Below are 17,215 nucleotides of genomic sequence, written 5' to 3'. Positions count from 1 at the left end.
ACCAACGCCCGGCATCTTCTCATTTCGCAATTTTCCGTGTCCAGATTGAAGTGGTTTTATGCGTGAATAGATATCGAGAAGATTACGCTAACATAATCCAGCAAAAACCGATGGTGAATTGATCGAAGAAAGCAATCGGTTCCATCTCGTTGCAACTTCAATTTCCCAACGCTCGAAATAGAAGAGGGAGGTAGATATAAAGAAAGAAAAAGAAAGAGAAAGAGAGAGAGAGAGTGATAGGATTCAGAAATGTCATATATGCGACGTTTTAATAAGGAATATCATTCATTGTCTCCGTTACCTTTTCCCCCTTTTCTAAGGAGTTCAAAGAGCTAAAAACCTCTCAAACGCGAAAAAACTCATCGCGGTAATAAGTCGTCGTTGCGTTGAAAGAATAACGTTCATGCAGCGGCAGAGTCTCGCTAGCCTTTGTGAGAAACCTTTCTAAAATGCCCGACGCGAATGAAATTAAAAACCATGTAAAGAGGGAACGTCCCCGTGGACGTAGACGTGTTTAAAAAAGAATCTGCAAAGGAAATCTCCGGTGGCTCTTTTCCGACGATAAAAACATCCACTTGATTCGAAATTGTCTCTTCTTACGAGAATTCTCCAAACGTTGGAAACATTTGCGGAACAGTTCGTGGCTGGTTTCGAGGGAACCGATATGTGGGTCGTTTAAGGAATTACATACGCAACTGCTTCTCTTTAAATTTTCCTTTTCTACAGAGATCCTTTCAGATATCAGCATCATCTCCTCTTACATCCTTGGTTATTTCGGGAAGATTCTCCTCTTTGAACTGAGAAATTTGCATGCATATTTTTCGTGTGATTTTTACTCTGTTTCAAATATCGCGTATCTTTTTGAAGATTTTAGATTTATCGAAGATTAGATTATTTATCAAAGATCGAAGTGAAAGGAAACACGAAAAGGAGAAGAGAAGGGAAGAAAAGTAAAGGAAAGAAGTGGCCTACAATTTTAATTCAGCATTTTAAATGACAAAAAGGAGCGTGAATTCCATTCCGTTCAATGTAAAAACCTCCGATACCTTTTATGATCCAGTAGAATCGATCGAATTCACCTGGAACAATGAAATCGTTCGGAAACGAGGAACGGAAGGACACCTGGCGCAAAAATCGAAAACGCTCGTCCGACTCGCGTTACTACGCGCTCGCTATAGTCGAATTACCGTCGCGTTCCCGTTCCTCTTCGATGAATCAACGAGAGTAAAAAAAAAAAAAAAAAAAGAAACGTTTCTCCCCGGTACCGGAAAAAGAGAATTAATATGAAAACCGCAGGGGGTGCCACAAAACGGCCTGACCATGCTCGTTCGCAATAATCGACTCTGGTACGAGCATTGCTCCTCTCAATTCCCGCGAATGAATTCAATCGAATTCGGCCGATTGACGTTCCCCGGTTCGACCGGCTTCTACGAATTTCCGCGCCAGCAATTGTGTCGTGCCAAATTTCGAAATGATGATCGTTTATTTCACCGTGACCCGCGGAATGCGAATCTTCCTCGGGGCTGAAGCTTTTTCTGAATTTTTACAGAGGATCAGAGCGTGTTTCTCTATGCAAATTCGTATTTTCATAGGCACGCGTAAAGAATTCAATTTTTTGCTCGAAATGTAAAACCCATCGCGATCATTTCAAGATCGACGAACTCGAAATTCGACGAAGACAACGGTAATCTTATTGGCTTTTTAAAGGAAACCAAAGTTAGCAATGGAGGAAAAGCTGCAACAATTTATCTGCGTTTTTAAATGTCGAATATAGGCATAACGATGAAATAAGTTAATAAACTAATCAACGAACAGGCTGATCGTCCATAATTGGTTTCTAATGATCATAACTCGGTAATTCAGGTTTAATAGCCATGAGTGGTTTATTGCTACTCTGATTCAATTAATTACACCATTAATCGCGTAATAATCGTAGCTAATTTCTTGCTAATTGAGATGTGATTCCGTATTACACCGATACATAGCCAACGTGACATCTATCTATTTTTTTTCTCTTTTCTTCTTTCTACGCTGTATATAGAAAAAAAACATGGGATTGAAAACTCTTTGTATCTCTTGTTTTTTTAAAGAAATATCAACCTGTGCCTGACACGATACGTTCCACTACTACTTGCACCGTGGCTTCTCCTTTTTCCTTCTCTTATCGATAAACATTTCTCTTCTTCTGTTGTCGTGCGCATCATATTTTCTTGTTACAATTTCTGATACCTATTTCCCTCAGAACATAGTCAAGATACACCGTCATTCAAAGGGGAAAACTTTCTCTTCGTAAAGCAATCGAGAAATATTTCTTCTTCAAAGAAACTCTCCACGACAAAACAAGTACATACGATGTTGTAAGAATTGAGAGGCGGAAAAGATTCGATGTAGCAAGATCAAAATGAAGTTACACGTAACATACAGTGACTCACGAAAGCGTTAAAACACTTAATATCCCACGAGGTTTATCGATATAATCGATAATTGACTGATCGAATACTCTTGTTACCTCTAGAAAATATTATGTGCGTATTAAATTCCATAGAATTTTCTATCAAACTTTATCGATATAATTATCATAGTCAAATGTTGATGAACTTCCGAAATGCTTCGTACAACATATATAATATTTCACATACGTAACTCGTAAAAGTGTTCGAATACGTTGCGATTCTGTGTGCGCGATTCCAGCGGAAATATATATGTATATCCCAAGGCAACGATACCACCGTGTAACATATTATCATTTAACGAAAACTAGCATGAACTCTCCGCCGTCGGAAACAACCAGCCATCCTCGATGACACGCAAAATTTCGCTCGCAACACGGTGAGAAATGGAGGCTCGAAATGGAACACGGGGGGTAGTTTCGCTCTCCATGATAACGCTTGTTGTATAACGAATCAGCTTAGGAAACACGCTGGATAATGAATGAATAATTCGCTTTAATTGAGTTCCGACACTGCTTGAATCATACGCAAACCGGTGACCGTTAATTAATTACGAAACACTCCTCTCTTTAAACCGTCGACCACCTAATGGCCGCGTTCGCAAAATTAGAAAAATTCAAAATACACCGTTCACCATGTTATCGAAAAAGCGAATTGATTGATCAACCGTCTGTAATTCGGATAACGTAAAAAAGCGGTTAGTGTTTCGTTCAAGAAATATTCGTTCAATTGGTAACGATCGGACCGCTTCGACGAACGAACAACATTTCTTGATCGTTATACTTTTAACTTTGTAATTTATCAACCATTGACATCCGACTCTATCCTTTTTTTACTCTTTTTTCTTTAGTTTGTCTTTCTTCTTCGAAAAGAGTACATTTTTAATCCAACCTTGAGAGAAACGAAACACAGTCGACAGAAGCATTTTCCGGTAAAACTTGGAGAAGGTTCCGGTTTAAACAGGTTCCCGTTTCTCCAGCGCGTCGCCCATGAGTCGACGGAACAAATAGAAACGAACGTCGACGTCGTCTTTGCTCAACACTTCTGGTCGAATCGGAATCGTGGAACACCGAAGGCATCCGCAAAACGCGTGACGGTAAACAAGCGAGCAGATTGCGGAGAGAATCGCGTCGATCCTTAATTCGGAGCGACATATTGAAACATGGAGAAGAGGATAAGATGGGTTTTACATTAAAGTCGAATCGTACACTGGCTCGATTTAATAGAAGGGAAAAAAGAGGCAACTCGCTTCGCTTCGTTATGTTGATAATTAGCGAGGGACTTGCTAGAACTTTAATTGGACTCGTTCCCAGTTCTGTTTTTCCTACGATTGCCCAAAGAGATGAACTTACCGTAGTTAGTACTTGGAACAGATCTGTGGATACCGTGGAAGAGTTGCGATATTACGGATAAAGAAGGAATAAAGAAAAATTAATATATTTGATATGGGTAATTGCGTATGAAATTAATCGGTTTAAACTGTATGCAATTATTCGTAGAAATTCAAAAGTAATTATAGAAAGAACGAATAGAAAGAACGAGGCAGATTGTCGTAGGAAATTTATGTTTTCTAGAGATATACAGTCTCTGTAGTATAAATATCTGTAAGAAGGAATACGGTATGGAAGTCTCATTAGCGTAATGAGCACTACCTTTGCTCGCTAGAAAATTAGCTGGCATCTGAATTATGGTGTTTCGAATTTCTAAATTGTTTCTTATTTATGTAGCCTGTCCTCGTTTTCGCTCTTGGGACGTGTCAAGCGAGTAACGAAAACGTTATCATCACTTTTATCGATTAATCTTCTGCGTGGAAAAAATTCGAATTTCCGCTTTCAAAAATGAAAAAGCATCATTCATCGATCAATCCTCTCCGCGGAAAATTCGAATTTCACCCTTCAGAAAGTACAAACACATCGTTCATTGATTACCACTTGCTACAAAAAAGTTCAAATTTCCTTCTACAGCAGCTAGAAAATTCCCTGTCGATGAAATCTCTTTTCCAGAAAATTTGAATTGGCACCTTCTGAAATTGGAAAACGCTATTCGTGTCGGTCAACCCTCTCCGTGAAAAAATTCGAATTCCCGTTCTCCAAAATTGAAAACTCCTCCTATAAAATAAGGAAAAGGAACACCCTTGCTCCCATTTCTCTTATAAAATCTTCTCAGTTGCACGAATGCGGTAGATCGACGATAATGCACTCTCTAATAAGCTTTAAGCCGCGATAGAAAATCTACACACCTGATTCACCCCCTCCAAAGTATTTAACACCCTATATACGAAGGGTTTGTAAGCTTGTCTACAAATTTATTCGCGTCTCTTCGCCTCCTGTTATCGGCCTAGCGGCCAGATCGGATTGTGTGCTTCTGCACGTACTACGCGACCGAATGGCGACAAATCAAGATCAGACGTGGAAAGAGGGTTGCTCGTGGTACTTGGAAACCAGTCATCCTACGAAATCGAACGTCGAGCAAGCGATCGGTATATAACAAACAAAACGCAGGAAGGACGAGACTCGAGCGCACGGAAGCTTCTTAGGCGTCGCAAGCCATCATCGTGAACGAGTGCAGCGATTTACCATTTTTAAAATATACGCCGCTGGAGGGTAGTTTTAGAAACGTGTATGCGAAACCAGGGAACGTTACAGGAATTCATACAGGCCATGATAGATGGACTCGACTGGCATAGGAAACGCAAAGCTTCCTCGCGTCGAGTTTTTGCAAATTCCGCGGAATTCTCGCTCTTGGAGAGGAGTGGGCAAGCTGTTTACTCTCTCGAGGGTTGTTCTACCGTGGAACGTTTAAAAAATTGTCACGTAGACCTATTCTCTCTTTTTCTATTTTCCTTTCTTTGTCTTGTAGAAATGTTCGCTTTGATTTCCATCGAATTGTTTGCGAACGACGTTTCCGAAAAATCGTCACGTACGTCTGTCTCTCGTCTTCTACGTACTCCGTTAGAATGAATTTTCGCGAAACGATCGTATCGCGAACAGAGTGGAACGAAATAGAGGGAAAATTGGTTTGTGCTATTCGTGACTTCCGATACGCAACGTCGCGTTTTATAGCGACCTTTAAGCCGTTAAAATTTGAATTCCATCGATAAATTTACGAGCCGTTAAAAATTTTAGTGAGATCCATCGAATTGTTCTTTCGTTCCGAAAGAAACCCTTGCGGTATTTCGATAAAACATTCGAGAGAAATTAACTTTCTTGATCTAGAGGCAATATTTTTTCCATAATCAAAGGACAATCCGCATAGTTGTGATTTTTTCGTTTCGTCCTGGTAAGAAATCATTCAAAAAGGACAGAACGAAACATGCTTGTTGGTAGAAGATAGGTAGAGGGATGTTTACGAATCGATCGATGATAGGAAGGAGAATCGGTTCCTTTTCGACGCACGCGACTGGCATTCGTTTCTTAAAACGAGCTGTGATATACACGTGTCTATCGATAAGCAACCTAGTTCGTTCGCACGACTATACCAGGAAAAGAACCTCTGATACCAGAACTTTGTTGAAAATCGTGACACCCCGGACACCTCGTTTGCTCAGTTCGAGTAAACTAGCTCTCTTTTCAGTTGACGAAGCTTCGGCAAATTGTTCCACTTAGAAGAAGCAAGAGAATTTTACCGAAATTCTTCCATCGATTCTTTTCTTCTGAAATAAAATCTTTGCTTGTATACCTTGTGTCGAGTTATTACCAAGCAGTGGAATAATTCATAGATACAACATACTGGGAAACTCGCGTTAAATGAGGAAAAAAGAAACGTGCCCTTTTATTGTAAGACAACAAAAAGATACAATTAAAACGTAACCTAATTGCGAAACGAGTTCCATTAATAGATAACAGTTCCCAACAATATCGAATTCTTTAATAAAATGTCTGTCATAGACAAGGAAACGTTCTCCTGTAAATTAAATTTTCCCTCAACGATCCTAAAATTTCAAAGCAAACCAGAAGAAGCGAAATGGGGTGGCAATTCCTTCACTCCGATTGGTATAAAATCGTACACGACTGGTGTAACAAACTAATTGACTTCTTCGTTAGTCTCCAGTTTGCCTTCTTCCTCTTCTGCTCGCGGCCACGACTCTACTAGCCGAGGTGAACAATTTGCGAGCGATGAATAAAGAAACGAGTAAAATCCGCGATCGTTTCTCCCTCTATTACAATGAAAATCTCGTCCTTGCCCTGAGGAGGGCTCGTAACGAGCTCCGATTCCGGACTAGTAACGCAGTAAAGGAAACACCCCGGTACCATCGTCGACGATACTACCCCTTCCCTTCCACCTTTCGTCGTACAATACCTCGATCGGGTCTCGTTATCGGCCTATTTCTCGTTCGTTACCTTCCGTTGGTTTGTATGCGGCTTTCGATGGTCCCTCCACCTAATTCTCGTATTTTATATCCGTTTTGTTTCACCTTTTCACAATTTCGAATTAGTTTTCGACGATTTTACAGTGCTACTACTTCTGTACTGCTAAACTTCTTTACCTCGAAATTACTTTACTAATTGATGTAATTTTGTATGAAGTTCCTTTCGAGAATATACTATATCTTCTGGTATTTATAAAAAATCAAAAATTTGACTCTTTGATCTTTTGTCCCTTGCGTGTCACCGCGCTTCGGTTAAAATGAGCGCGAAGTGGCTACAGAAATGGATAGAAAAACGGTAGATCGTTGGCGTTGATTAAGTTAATTTCTAGAAATGTTTGATTGCTTCAAGTTAACATTTATCGACGCTTTACTATCACTAACATTATTTATTGCTCTTCGAGCGGTGCGTGGAAGCGACTGTGAAGTAAACAGCAAGTAGAATAAAGCGATTGCTGATCAGATAATAATCCTATACACGATCTCGTAAAAGTTATCGTAGAATAACCACTAAGTAGTATAGGGCAATCAATGGTCGGACAGTAATTCAACATGAAACCTACATAGAAGTAACTGTGGAGTAACCAGCAAGTAGTTGCAGAGTATCACAGAACAGACACTAACTCTGGGTTCTGTATAAAATCTACGATCAACGTAAAATAACAAGCAAGTAGTACAGAACTATGGTATGAACGATCAAGTAGAACAAGACGACAACTGGTCAGACAACACGGCTGTACACATACTCTGGAAATTGTTGTAGAGAAACAAGCTAGTAAAATAGGATGATCTCTGGTCAGACTACTGCTATAAACGAACCGAAGGACACGGTATATCATTAAGCGTGTAGATGAAGATGAAAATGGAATTGTTGGAAGATCGTTGAGATTAGATCAGACGTCGGGATATCGGACAGAGAATAATCCTAAATTCCCAGGAGAGCAATGCTAGGGAAAGAAGGACACTGGCAGGGTACGATGGTATTATGTTTGCATACTGCATCGGAAAGGCGCATTCTCCTTGGATGCAGCTTGCACCCGTCTTGAATATTCATGCGAGTCTCGTAACCGATGGAAATGTCAATGCGCGAGACAAGCTTCGTACGAGGAATGTCAGGGAAAGAAAAATAGAAGAACACAACAGAAACGATGTAATTGCGTTTTATATATTTATTTATCTTTTTCTCTCAAAATTTATTATTCAAAAGAGAAGTATTCTACGGTCGATTCTACAGAATCGCGTAAAAATCACGGTAATAGGCGACGAAATCTAGACGAATTAGCGGGTCTCGCTTCAAGAATCTTTGGCCATTTCGTTTTGTCGATGCGGTTAGTAATTATCAGAGAGGCTTCTAATTTGTACAGTTTTTACCCTTAATCAGCGTCCGGGTTGTACAGAGGCTCGTTAATTAACGAAACCCGGTCGCAAGGTTCGGCTTGAACGTGAGCCTCGACCTGGAAACATCATATCTCTAGGCAAACCAAGGGGTAGGTGATTAATCAACGCGTCGCTGACTTAATATAGTCATCCGCGGACTATCCTTCGAACGTTCTACCACGGGGAAACGAAGGAACGGGGTAGAATATGCAAATCTGGTCCTCGATGAATCATCGAGCGACCGAGTAGTCTGAGCGATAAAACTCGAGCCTCGAAAGGAGCTCGTCTTTCGTTCGTACAGACCGATAAGGGTGAGAGGGTTGAAAGGGGGATGGGAACGAAGGAATTCCGGACACGTACAACGGGTACGGAGCACGAAGGGTTTACAAAACGGTCGGAAGATGAAAGAATCGCTAAAAGGAGACATCGTTCGACCCGTTGAAAACGAAATAAAACCAACTCCGAGTCGGTTTTCTCTGCCCACTCTTACGTTCTTCTCTCGTTCTTCTTCATCCGTGTTTCCCGTGAAACCAGCAAGCAGGATCGAATGTCCGAGGCCAGCGTGCCTCTGGGAATCCTTGCTCGTTTCCTAGTGCGTCGAACGAGACCGACGTAGAAAGACTTCTTCCGAGGGAGAACAGAGCAAAAGCAGATAGATGACGAACCAACCGTTGAAACACGAGAGAGTGGAACAATCGGAAAAAGGGGGTGGAAGTCGATGAGGTCTTCGAACTGTGCGAATACCGACCTACCACTTTCCACCCCTCGTTCTTCGTTTCTGCATCCTTCGTGCTCCGATTTCAAAGCGAAGGAGCGACGAAGACGAAAAAGAAAGAAGAGAGGCGCAGATAGAAAGAAGACAGATAAAGGAAGAGAAATCAAAAAGGAAACAATGTATCGTCGACGAAGGCGCATCCTGAATACCCTATGGCTCCCAGCAAATCTTTCGCCTGGTCTACTTTCGCGTTCGTGACCGCGCCATCGTTTGATCCTAGACGACTCGAAAAGACGGTAGAATAGACCTTCCGCTTGTGGACACTCGAGTCTCTGAATCAAGTACACGAACCTAGCAATCAATGCATCTCGCTTGCCGGATGATTATTACTAGGCCACGTCCGCTAACAGATTTTCTCCTTCTCCTTGCCAGATTTCCGATATCGTCGAGCTGGTCATTAACCCCGGTGCTCCAGTTCCGCGGTTTCCGCTAGAGAAACCGCACTGCCTACCGAGTTCTGACCTTTGTTAGGAGAAGTACAACCCTTCCTGTGTAGGCTATGCCGGAATCTTAGAAGCTCTGTTTGCGGTATGGAGAAGGATAGATGCGAAATGGGGATCCCGAATCACAAGGTATTAAAATCTTGATGTTTTCGAATTAAGTTGATGTTTTAAGTATTTCGTATCACTTTTATAGCGTGGATTTGTGACGATATAATTGGCACTATTAATAGTATCTTCATTTATAGTATGTATGATTTTGGTATTATCCGGCGTTTAATTTTCAATTTTATTTTCAGTCGTTCCATACAATTTTCATTATCTGCCACGAAGAAACGTTTCCACAGAATTTTTCGCTACGAACTAAAACAATTCGAGCCTTAATTTTGTCGTAGGAAAAAATAAAATTTTCCTCTCCAAATTTTCTTCTCCGTTAACGTCCCTGCATCGTCATCAACCTCCGATATATTAGCTCGATTTCTACTTACCATAATCTATTTTCAATTAATAATCTATGACTAGAGATCGACGATTTATAAGCACCGGGATTGTTGAAAGTTCACGCGCTAAGACGATTAATTCGTTGTCGGCGTTTCGACCGCAGAGCTCTCGTCGCGCGGCTCGTTAAACGATGTAACCGACGAGCGGATAATTCGATCAAGTAATTCAGAATAATTGGCTGAGCAGAGGCGCGAACCAACTTTGGCCTGTTCGCGACAAATGCAGTAATAAGAAAGCTTGGACCCGGGGCCAACGGCCGGATGCAATTAGCAGCTTCGAATTGACGTCGTTAGATTAAGAAATTTCGTTTACTGTCGTCTCTGCAGACGCTTGTCGAAATGGAGAACAATGAAGAACAATTCGACAGCAGACGTTTCCGACAAAATCGAATGAATTGTTCCATGATCCTTTGTTCACTGTGTTGAATTCTCACAGATTTATGGGGAGAATTTTTATTAAGGATATAAATTCAAATTTATTTTGTAGAATTTTATTATTTCATAATACTAATTGATTGGACGAATAGGGATTTAGAATGAATTGGAATGAAAAATATTTCACTTTTGAAATATACCGTACATAGATAGATTAGAAAAATCTGCTCTCTTTATGAGCAGTACATAGCCATTTGTATTTCTATGTTCGGAAATAAATGAATATCATTTCTGGCCAAATAGCAAACACCGAATGGCAAAGTTAATGGTCGTGGGTACGCTATTTATGGCTTTGCATTTGCAACGCGTCCACGTCGTTTATTGCGTTTTTACGGGTAACGCAAACATCGTCTGTAAAATGTCCCGTAGATCTTTTACTCAAACGTTCCACATCATCCCGTCAATTGCTACCAAGAAATCCTATTTAACTGTATGTAGTGTCAGAAATCTCAAATCAGTCACGCTCGATACGAAAGAAATTTCAAAAAATTTCGCATCAAAATCCAATCAATTTCACCGATATAATTCAGCGTGACTTTTATAAAAAGAAAAGAAGAAGAAAAGAGAGGTATGAGAATCCATCAAAACGAGTGCCTATGAAAGAATGCTTTTATTTTATAACCAGAAAACCGTGACCCGTTCGAAGCAATCCTTTCGAAGGATCCACGAAGAGGTTGCACAATCGGCGAATTAGATTCTCCGTTCCACACGGCTCGAGACGGTTCGTTTTCGAGCGTGACGGCGAAGGAGAAAACGGGGAAATTGAATTAGAACAGCGGGGATCTCGGGCGAGACGCGCGCCTCGCGCAGCCACGTTGAATTAAGAATTTACTCGGGAAGTTTCCTCTTAAACAACCGGGCCAGCCTTCCGTTCGCGCTGAGGAACGTTGGATCGCTTCTCCCCGAAAACGAAATAAGAGTATCGCGTGCACAGCTCTGTTTCTACGTTCTACGTTCATCTTCCATTCTTTCTTTTGTTCGCAAGAACGACAACAAGAAATTGGAAAAACCACGAGGAGGAAACGAGAGAGTTGTAAATAAAAGAAGAGACAATGGGGACAACGCGAAACCGCAATTACCAGATTAAAGTCAAAGTGCTCTATCTAAAGTCTATGCTTTCCTTCGGAGTGAACGTCGAACGAATCGGAGCATCGACGGTGTATGCATAGATAAGGCAGAGAAAAGAGCAATTTCTTCATTGAGAGAAGTTCGAGGAAAGCATAAAACACGTCGTTGTTGTGTGTTTCCGTGTTGGAACAGGGGAGCGTGGATTTATTCAATCTCGTCACCTTTCACATTCTAACAACCTGACCTGGGTTAAGGAAGTGACAGAATAAAGACAAAGACTGACACGATTAGCAGATTGAAATTAACGAAGTGTTATACATGTATTATCTATATTATAAAATAATCTGTTATATATATTATGATAATCCGGAAGTTAGCGTTGATCAAATAAATTCACAACCACGAAAGCTTTCAAACACGATACTAAAGATATTTAATTATCTTTATAAAGTCATTTGCATAAAATTGAAATTGCAAAAATGAAACGACACGAGAAGAACAATGTGGAGAATCTCTAGAAGCTACAAAAAGATATGGTTCATATTGTTCCATATCGATCTCATAAAATCGAACTTTAAACATACAGTAAACGATTTTCGATCCTGGTCGTCATCCTTGAAAGAAGCGTCGAGTCATCCATTCTCCATAAAAATGACACGGAGAGAAATCGCGGTTCGGTCGCGAGAAATATTATTTACATTCCATCGAGTAAGCAAGCGACAGGACTGAATTTCAATATCGAACTTTCGCGAGACGAGTGTTTGGAAACTCGTCTACATGTAGAAAGAGTCTCGAGAATCGGCGTGTGTGTACATTCCGGCGCGTGTTCGTCGCGATTTGTCTAGGTACGTATCCAGTCTCGTTCTCGAGACTCGAATCAGTCGACTGGAAAAGCCATGGATCGAATAGGAACTGGTTCAGAAAATTCTGCAAACCAACTGCTGGCTAGTGAATACCGTTAAAACCAGAGAAATCCGATAAAAATGTACAAAAAATTCGGTCAACATTCGAGATGCCCAAAGATATGGTGTATTAAAAGCGAATTGGAGGAAATATTCGAGGGATTTTTCCAGATTGCAAAGGGACAATAAAAGAGATTGGACTATAAATGTCTGTTGAATAGAATATGTTCCTCGAAGGGCAAAATTGCTATGTTAAGAAAAACTAAAGAATTAGATTAAAAGGCGAAGAATAAAAGCAAAAGTTAATCGAAGAATTTTAAATACCACCGGTTAGATAATGTTACCATTATTGGCATTAATTGTTCCAAGGAGCATAAACTCGAAATCCTAGTAAAGTCTTGGAAGAGCGGACAAAAGTCACGGTAACGATGCAATTGCTGGCAGGCTGTTGAACCACGTTAAACTACCCCCATTTTCGGGAAGGATCGCGAGTAATCCTTGCTCTTTGCTGCATCAGCAGATTCTGCTTGTGGAACGATGGGGTTGAACCAAATCTGCAAACGCAACTTCGAGAATCGGCGTTGCTTCTTCTAGACGAGGATCAACTTCGAACCAAGGGTTATTTACCCCTTTTGGTCGTGCATAGTTTTTAACTTTTCTCTTTCAACTTGCTCAAATTGAACTTTCCTTACAGGGACCATCGAGAATCGTTGTCAAATCCATTGCATGTACATTTCGTTTAGAATTCGTCACTGACTGGTCTCGTTAAAATCTCGTCGATGCTCGAATGGTTTCCCCCCCAAGAAACTTACCCCCCACTATCAGCAGCAGCTGGAACAGGGCACGTCGCACTTTCCCGCACTTTCGTCGAACGTCTTTATCCATTCTGGGGATCCTGGTAGCGCTCGTAGATCCTCGAACGACGATCATCGGCAATGTGGATGTTCTCCGCGACTTCCGTTCTCCGTTATTGCAACGTGGCGAACAGTGTCAAGGGACGCGAGCCGCGCGGGCAAATGTCATCGGGCCCACTCGACTCTGACTCCGTGGTTTCTGTTTCCGCAAACAGTTGGCTACGTTACTGTCAGAAATCTGAAGAAATCCGTGCACAAAAATACACCGCGACACTGAGGGGCGCGCGCGCGCTCGGACGTTCTCGCCACTCACACGCCACGCGGACGCGACAGTTCCTGACTTGCAACTGACGAGGGATGCTGCACGAAGAGTTTGCGCCAGCCTCGCGCCCGCGCACAGAATCCTTACTCCCCTGCGCTCCTGGCACCCTAGGTCACTTAGTCACCCTTCCTCGCTGCCTCTTCTCGCTTCCACTATTTCAGCAACGAAGATTGAAAAGAGAAGGAAGATAGTTTCTCTTTTCGGTTTCTTCCTTCTTCTTCTATCTTTGCGCCATCGTTCACCCCGCTGTACGCTATCCGCCTCTTCGTCGCCCTCGATATCAACACGCTCTCACCCTCCGCACGCTCTCTGTGGCCACCCCTCTTTCTGCGCTCTTCCACAGTTGTTTCTTTCTACCATTGAATTTTCGACGATTCTATCTCGTTTTACCTGTGTTTCGTTACCGTGGACCTGTAGGAGAGAGGGCAGTTCGTCTCTTTTCAGTTCGTTTTCACCCCTTCTTTTTCGCCGCTTCTTAGTTAGTCCTACCTTTCTGTCTTCGTCCCCTTCAGGCTGGCGCGCATCCTTTCGCTGGCTGTATCTCAAACACTAAAGAGATTCTTAGGAAATTGAATTGAATCCCAACCCCCGAGCTACCCTCCTCCGCTTGTTATTTCTCTTCTTGTCCTACCGCTTCCAGACGCTTGTCCCTCTCGTTGTTCGGGCTCTGTCTGTCGGTTGTTTCAACCCTTCCCCCCTCCACGTTTATTCGTTCTCCTCTTCGACGATCCGTCTTCGTCTCCTTTGCTCGTTCGTCACGTGACTCAAACTCTCTCGTCTTTGGATATCTTTTCTCTTTAACCGACCATCGTCACCTTCGCGCCATGGCTTCCACGGCGACTGATTGTCTCGCCGTTAAGCGGCAATTTATATGTTAACAGGGCCGATTCGGTCGAGAGTCATGCATACGTTTAAGAAAAGGGGTTGGCAATATAGAGGATGGGGAGGAAGGTCGCGTGACGACGTTCCAGGCACGACGATTCGCTCGTTAGTCGAGCCGACGATCGGCCCGTTCCACTGATAGCGATCTACCCCCATGCTTCCTCGCACCCCTAAAGGTTATCGGCTACATGGAAATTCGAGCGAACTCCAAGGAGTACAAATAGTTCGACGAAAGGGGCTGAAGGGATTCGAGCGAGGTCTGAGATTTTACGATGGATTTCTTAAATCAAGGACAGACCCCTAGTGTTTTACTGTTCTAATGTTCGAAGATATCGAGAATTATTTATTGCGGACAATAAGAGAATTTTAAACTCTTGATCATGGTGCTAAGTATTTAATCGATGCTGATCTATTAAGAGCAATTTATATAGAATGTTTCTTTCTGTTCATTTATTTTATTGAATTCTCTATTTTTGTTCTTCTTTTGTTATATATATTGAATTTGTAAATTTTAAGAGGTTGTTAAAGATTCTTTTTCATCACATCAATCCTACAACGTAATAAAAGTTTCAAGAAATTTTTATGCACAACTTTTATAGGAGTTTCATGTATACAGGCATTTCACTTCATTTTCGGATGGGACGCTTCATTCTTTGAAACGAATTTTACGGTTTCGTAGGAGTAAAAGTGTTTCTCATTTAGCTCTTGACTTTATCTTCGTAAAATAAGACGTTCGTCGGTCGCGACGATCTCAGGCTAAGCATATTACTCGAGGGAAATAAAACTACGATGTGAAGTCGCGAAACGTGACCGTGAATTTCATTCGTGTCAAACGTCATCAATGTAGAAGATTGTGGCACGCACACGAGTACAGGAAGTTAAATTACAGGTGCACAGGGCGTGTTAACCGTGTAGTCAGGATGACGGGACACGTTCGTGGATCAAAGCTGAATCGACGCGTGCAGGCCAAATAGACGAGGCATTAGCGCGTCTTCACTGTTGAAATCGCACCTTGACACGCGTCCTTCCATTCACGGCGTTCTGGATTACAACCTGCGACCTACGATCTTATTGAAGACCTCTCAAGGAAATTTCACGGCTGACATCTGTATCTTGCAATGTATTTTTCTTGGACAATTTTATAGAAAGTAGATTTTTGCATTCTGAAATTTCGACAAATCATTATACGTTTCTCAACGCTATAACATTTCCGAAACTTTTTCCCATCATTTCCCTGTCTGGCCCTTAAATCAAAAGTTAAACTCAAGCTGTGAGCAATCTTTCTTGATACTTTCCAAGAAATCGATCTCAACCATGTGATTACCGTTCGCATAACGAGACTTTGATCGTCAGCGAAAAAACGCGACACAGAGGATGGTTTTTGATCCAAGTGAGCGGGTGGTGGGCGAATAAAAACCGTGAATCCGAGCGGAAGTAGAGGCACACGAATTGGCCCGACGTCAACCGCGAAGCAGGTATTTTCACTTGAAAAGCGGGCGGGTCGAGTGAAAATAACGACGGCGAACAGAATCGTAAAAAGTTGGGGGAGATTAGCCCGTCGTGGAATTAATACTCAAAGCTCGATTCGAGCGGCATTCACCGATTATAAGCGTAATTCAACCGAACGTTGCACCTGCTCTCTTGCTCTTTCACTCTCCTTCCCTTTCTCTTTCTGCTCCACTGGTTCTCGATTCTAGATACTTCAGCAAACAACCTGCTATCGAACTAATTAACTTGCCGTTGACGTATAAAGAGAAATTTTGGAAACATTTCTTTTTCACCAGAAAGTTGGAAGAAGAATTGTCGAAGAATATGGAATGTTATCATTAGGTAAATAAAGGATTCGACATGGCATCAAACTTGGAAATGTGACTTGTTTTTTTATTTTTATTGAGATATGTATAATTTTGCGTGCTAGACTGAATTGGCCGCGTAGTAGTGAATATGAGTATGTAGGAGTATGTGTGTGCGCGGCGTCTCGAAAAACAGACGAACGTAACTGTTTCGTTGGCAGTGTGGTATGGAAGATGGTGAAACAAAGAAAGTGCCGAGACGCGTGCAAATGTATATCGACGAAGATCTTGGAAATCGTTTATTAAACAAATCTAAAACTATTTTAATATGAATTCTAAGTGTAACCTTAGTGTTCCTCTACTTTTATTTCGGCAACTAAGATCCACAATTTTCAACATTTCTTTTTGTTTTCAAAATGACACGAGATAACAGGTCACACTGAATTCTGCATCCTGAAATCGTCGTTTCTAATCCGATTTATCATCGCAAATTCGAGATTACGAATCGTTGGACGACCAAAAATTGGGGAGAATGTAACACAACATGGCGGGTGATTCGCAGAAGGATTACCACAACCGCGAGGAGCATTAGCGTCGCGTATAGAATGGAGGACGGGCTACGGTGGAAAGGGTTCGGTTGAAACGCAATTTAATGCAATTTCTCGTTTAGTCGGAACTTTTAAAGTTGTTAGCGGCAGGTTGAGTGGCCCTTTCTCGTTTCCGCGATGCACGCATACGCGTTGCTAGTCTCTGCACCCTCCCAAACCTCTCGTGAAGTGTTCTATTGTTCTCAACAGAGTTCGAGGTTAAACTTTTGAGGTTTAGTTGAGAACAGCGTGATTTTCTTTGCTTTATTGCATTCGGTATTTTTGCTAATATAACAAATTCTTCCACAAAAATTTTGTTTTAATCATTTTACCATGATAAAGCACTTGATATTTGTATTTAATAATATGTAATCTTGTTCGAAAAATCTATTATCTTTTTAATTGGTTTGATAATATTCTCGAAACAATTACGTTTTACTTTATTCAATGTACAACGTTCAGAA

The 17,215-nt window shown here is 41.6% G+C and overlaps 1 protein-coding gene across 1 annotated transcript in view; it reads right to left on the bottom strand.

Annotated features, from left to right (window-relative positions):
- LOC100646518 overlaps positions 1 to 13,500 on the bottom strand; it is a 134,541-nt gene extending 121,041 nt beyond the window's left edge. The window contains exon 1 of the mRNA XM_003401296.4: positions 13,126 to 13,500. Within this exon, the coding sequence (XP_003401344.1) occupies positions 13,126 to 13,243 (118 nt within the window). The 5' untranslated portion in view covers positions 13,244 to 13,500. The remainder of the gene's footprint in view (positions 1 to 13,125) is intronic.
- Positions 13,501 to 17,215: the final 3,715 nt, after the last annotated feature.

This window comes from Bombus terrestris, chromosome 15 (assembly GCF_910591885.1).
Source record: "Bombus terrestris chromosome 15, iyBomTerr1.2, whole genome shotgun sequence".
Classification (NCBI taxonomy): Eukaryota; Metazoa; Arthropoda; class Insecta; order Hymenoptera; family Apidae; genus Bombus; species Bombus terrestris.
The sequence above is the reverse complement of the archived record's forward strand: the minus strand, read 5'-3'. Positions and strand labels throughout refer to the sequence as shown.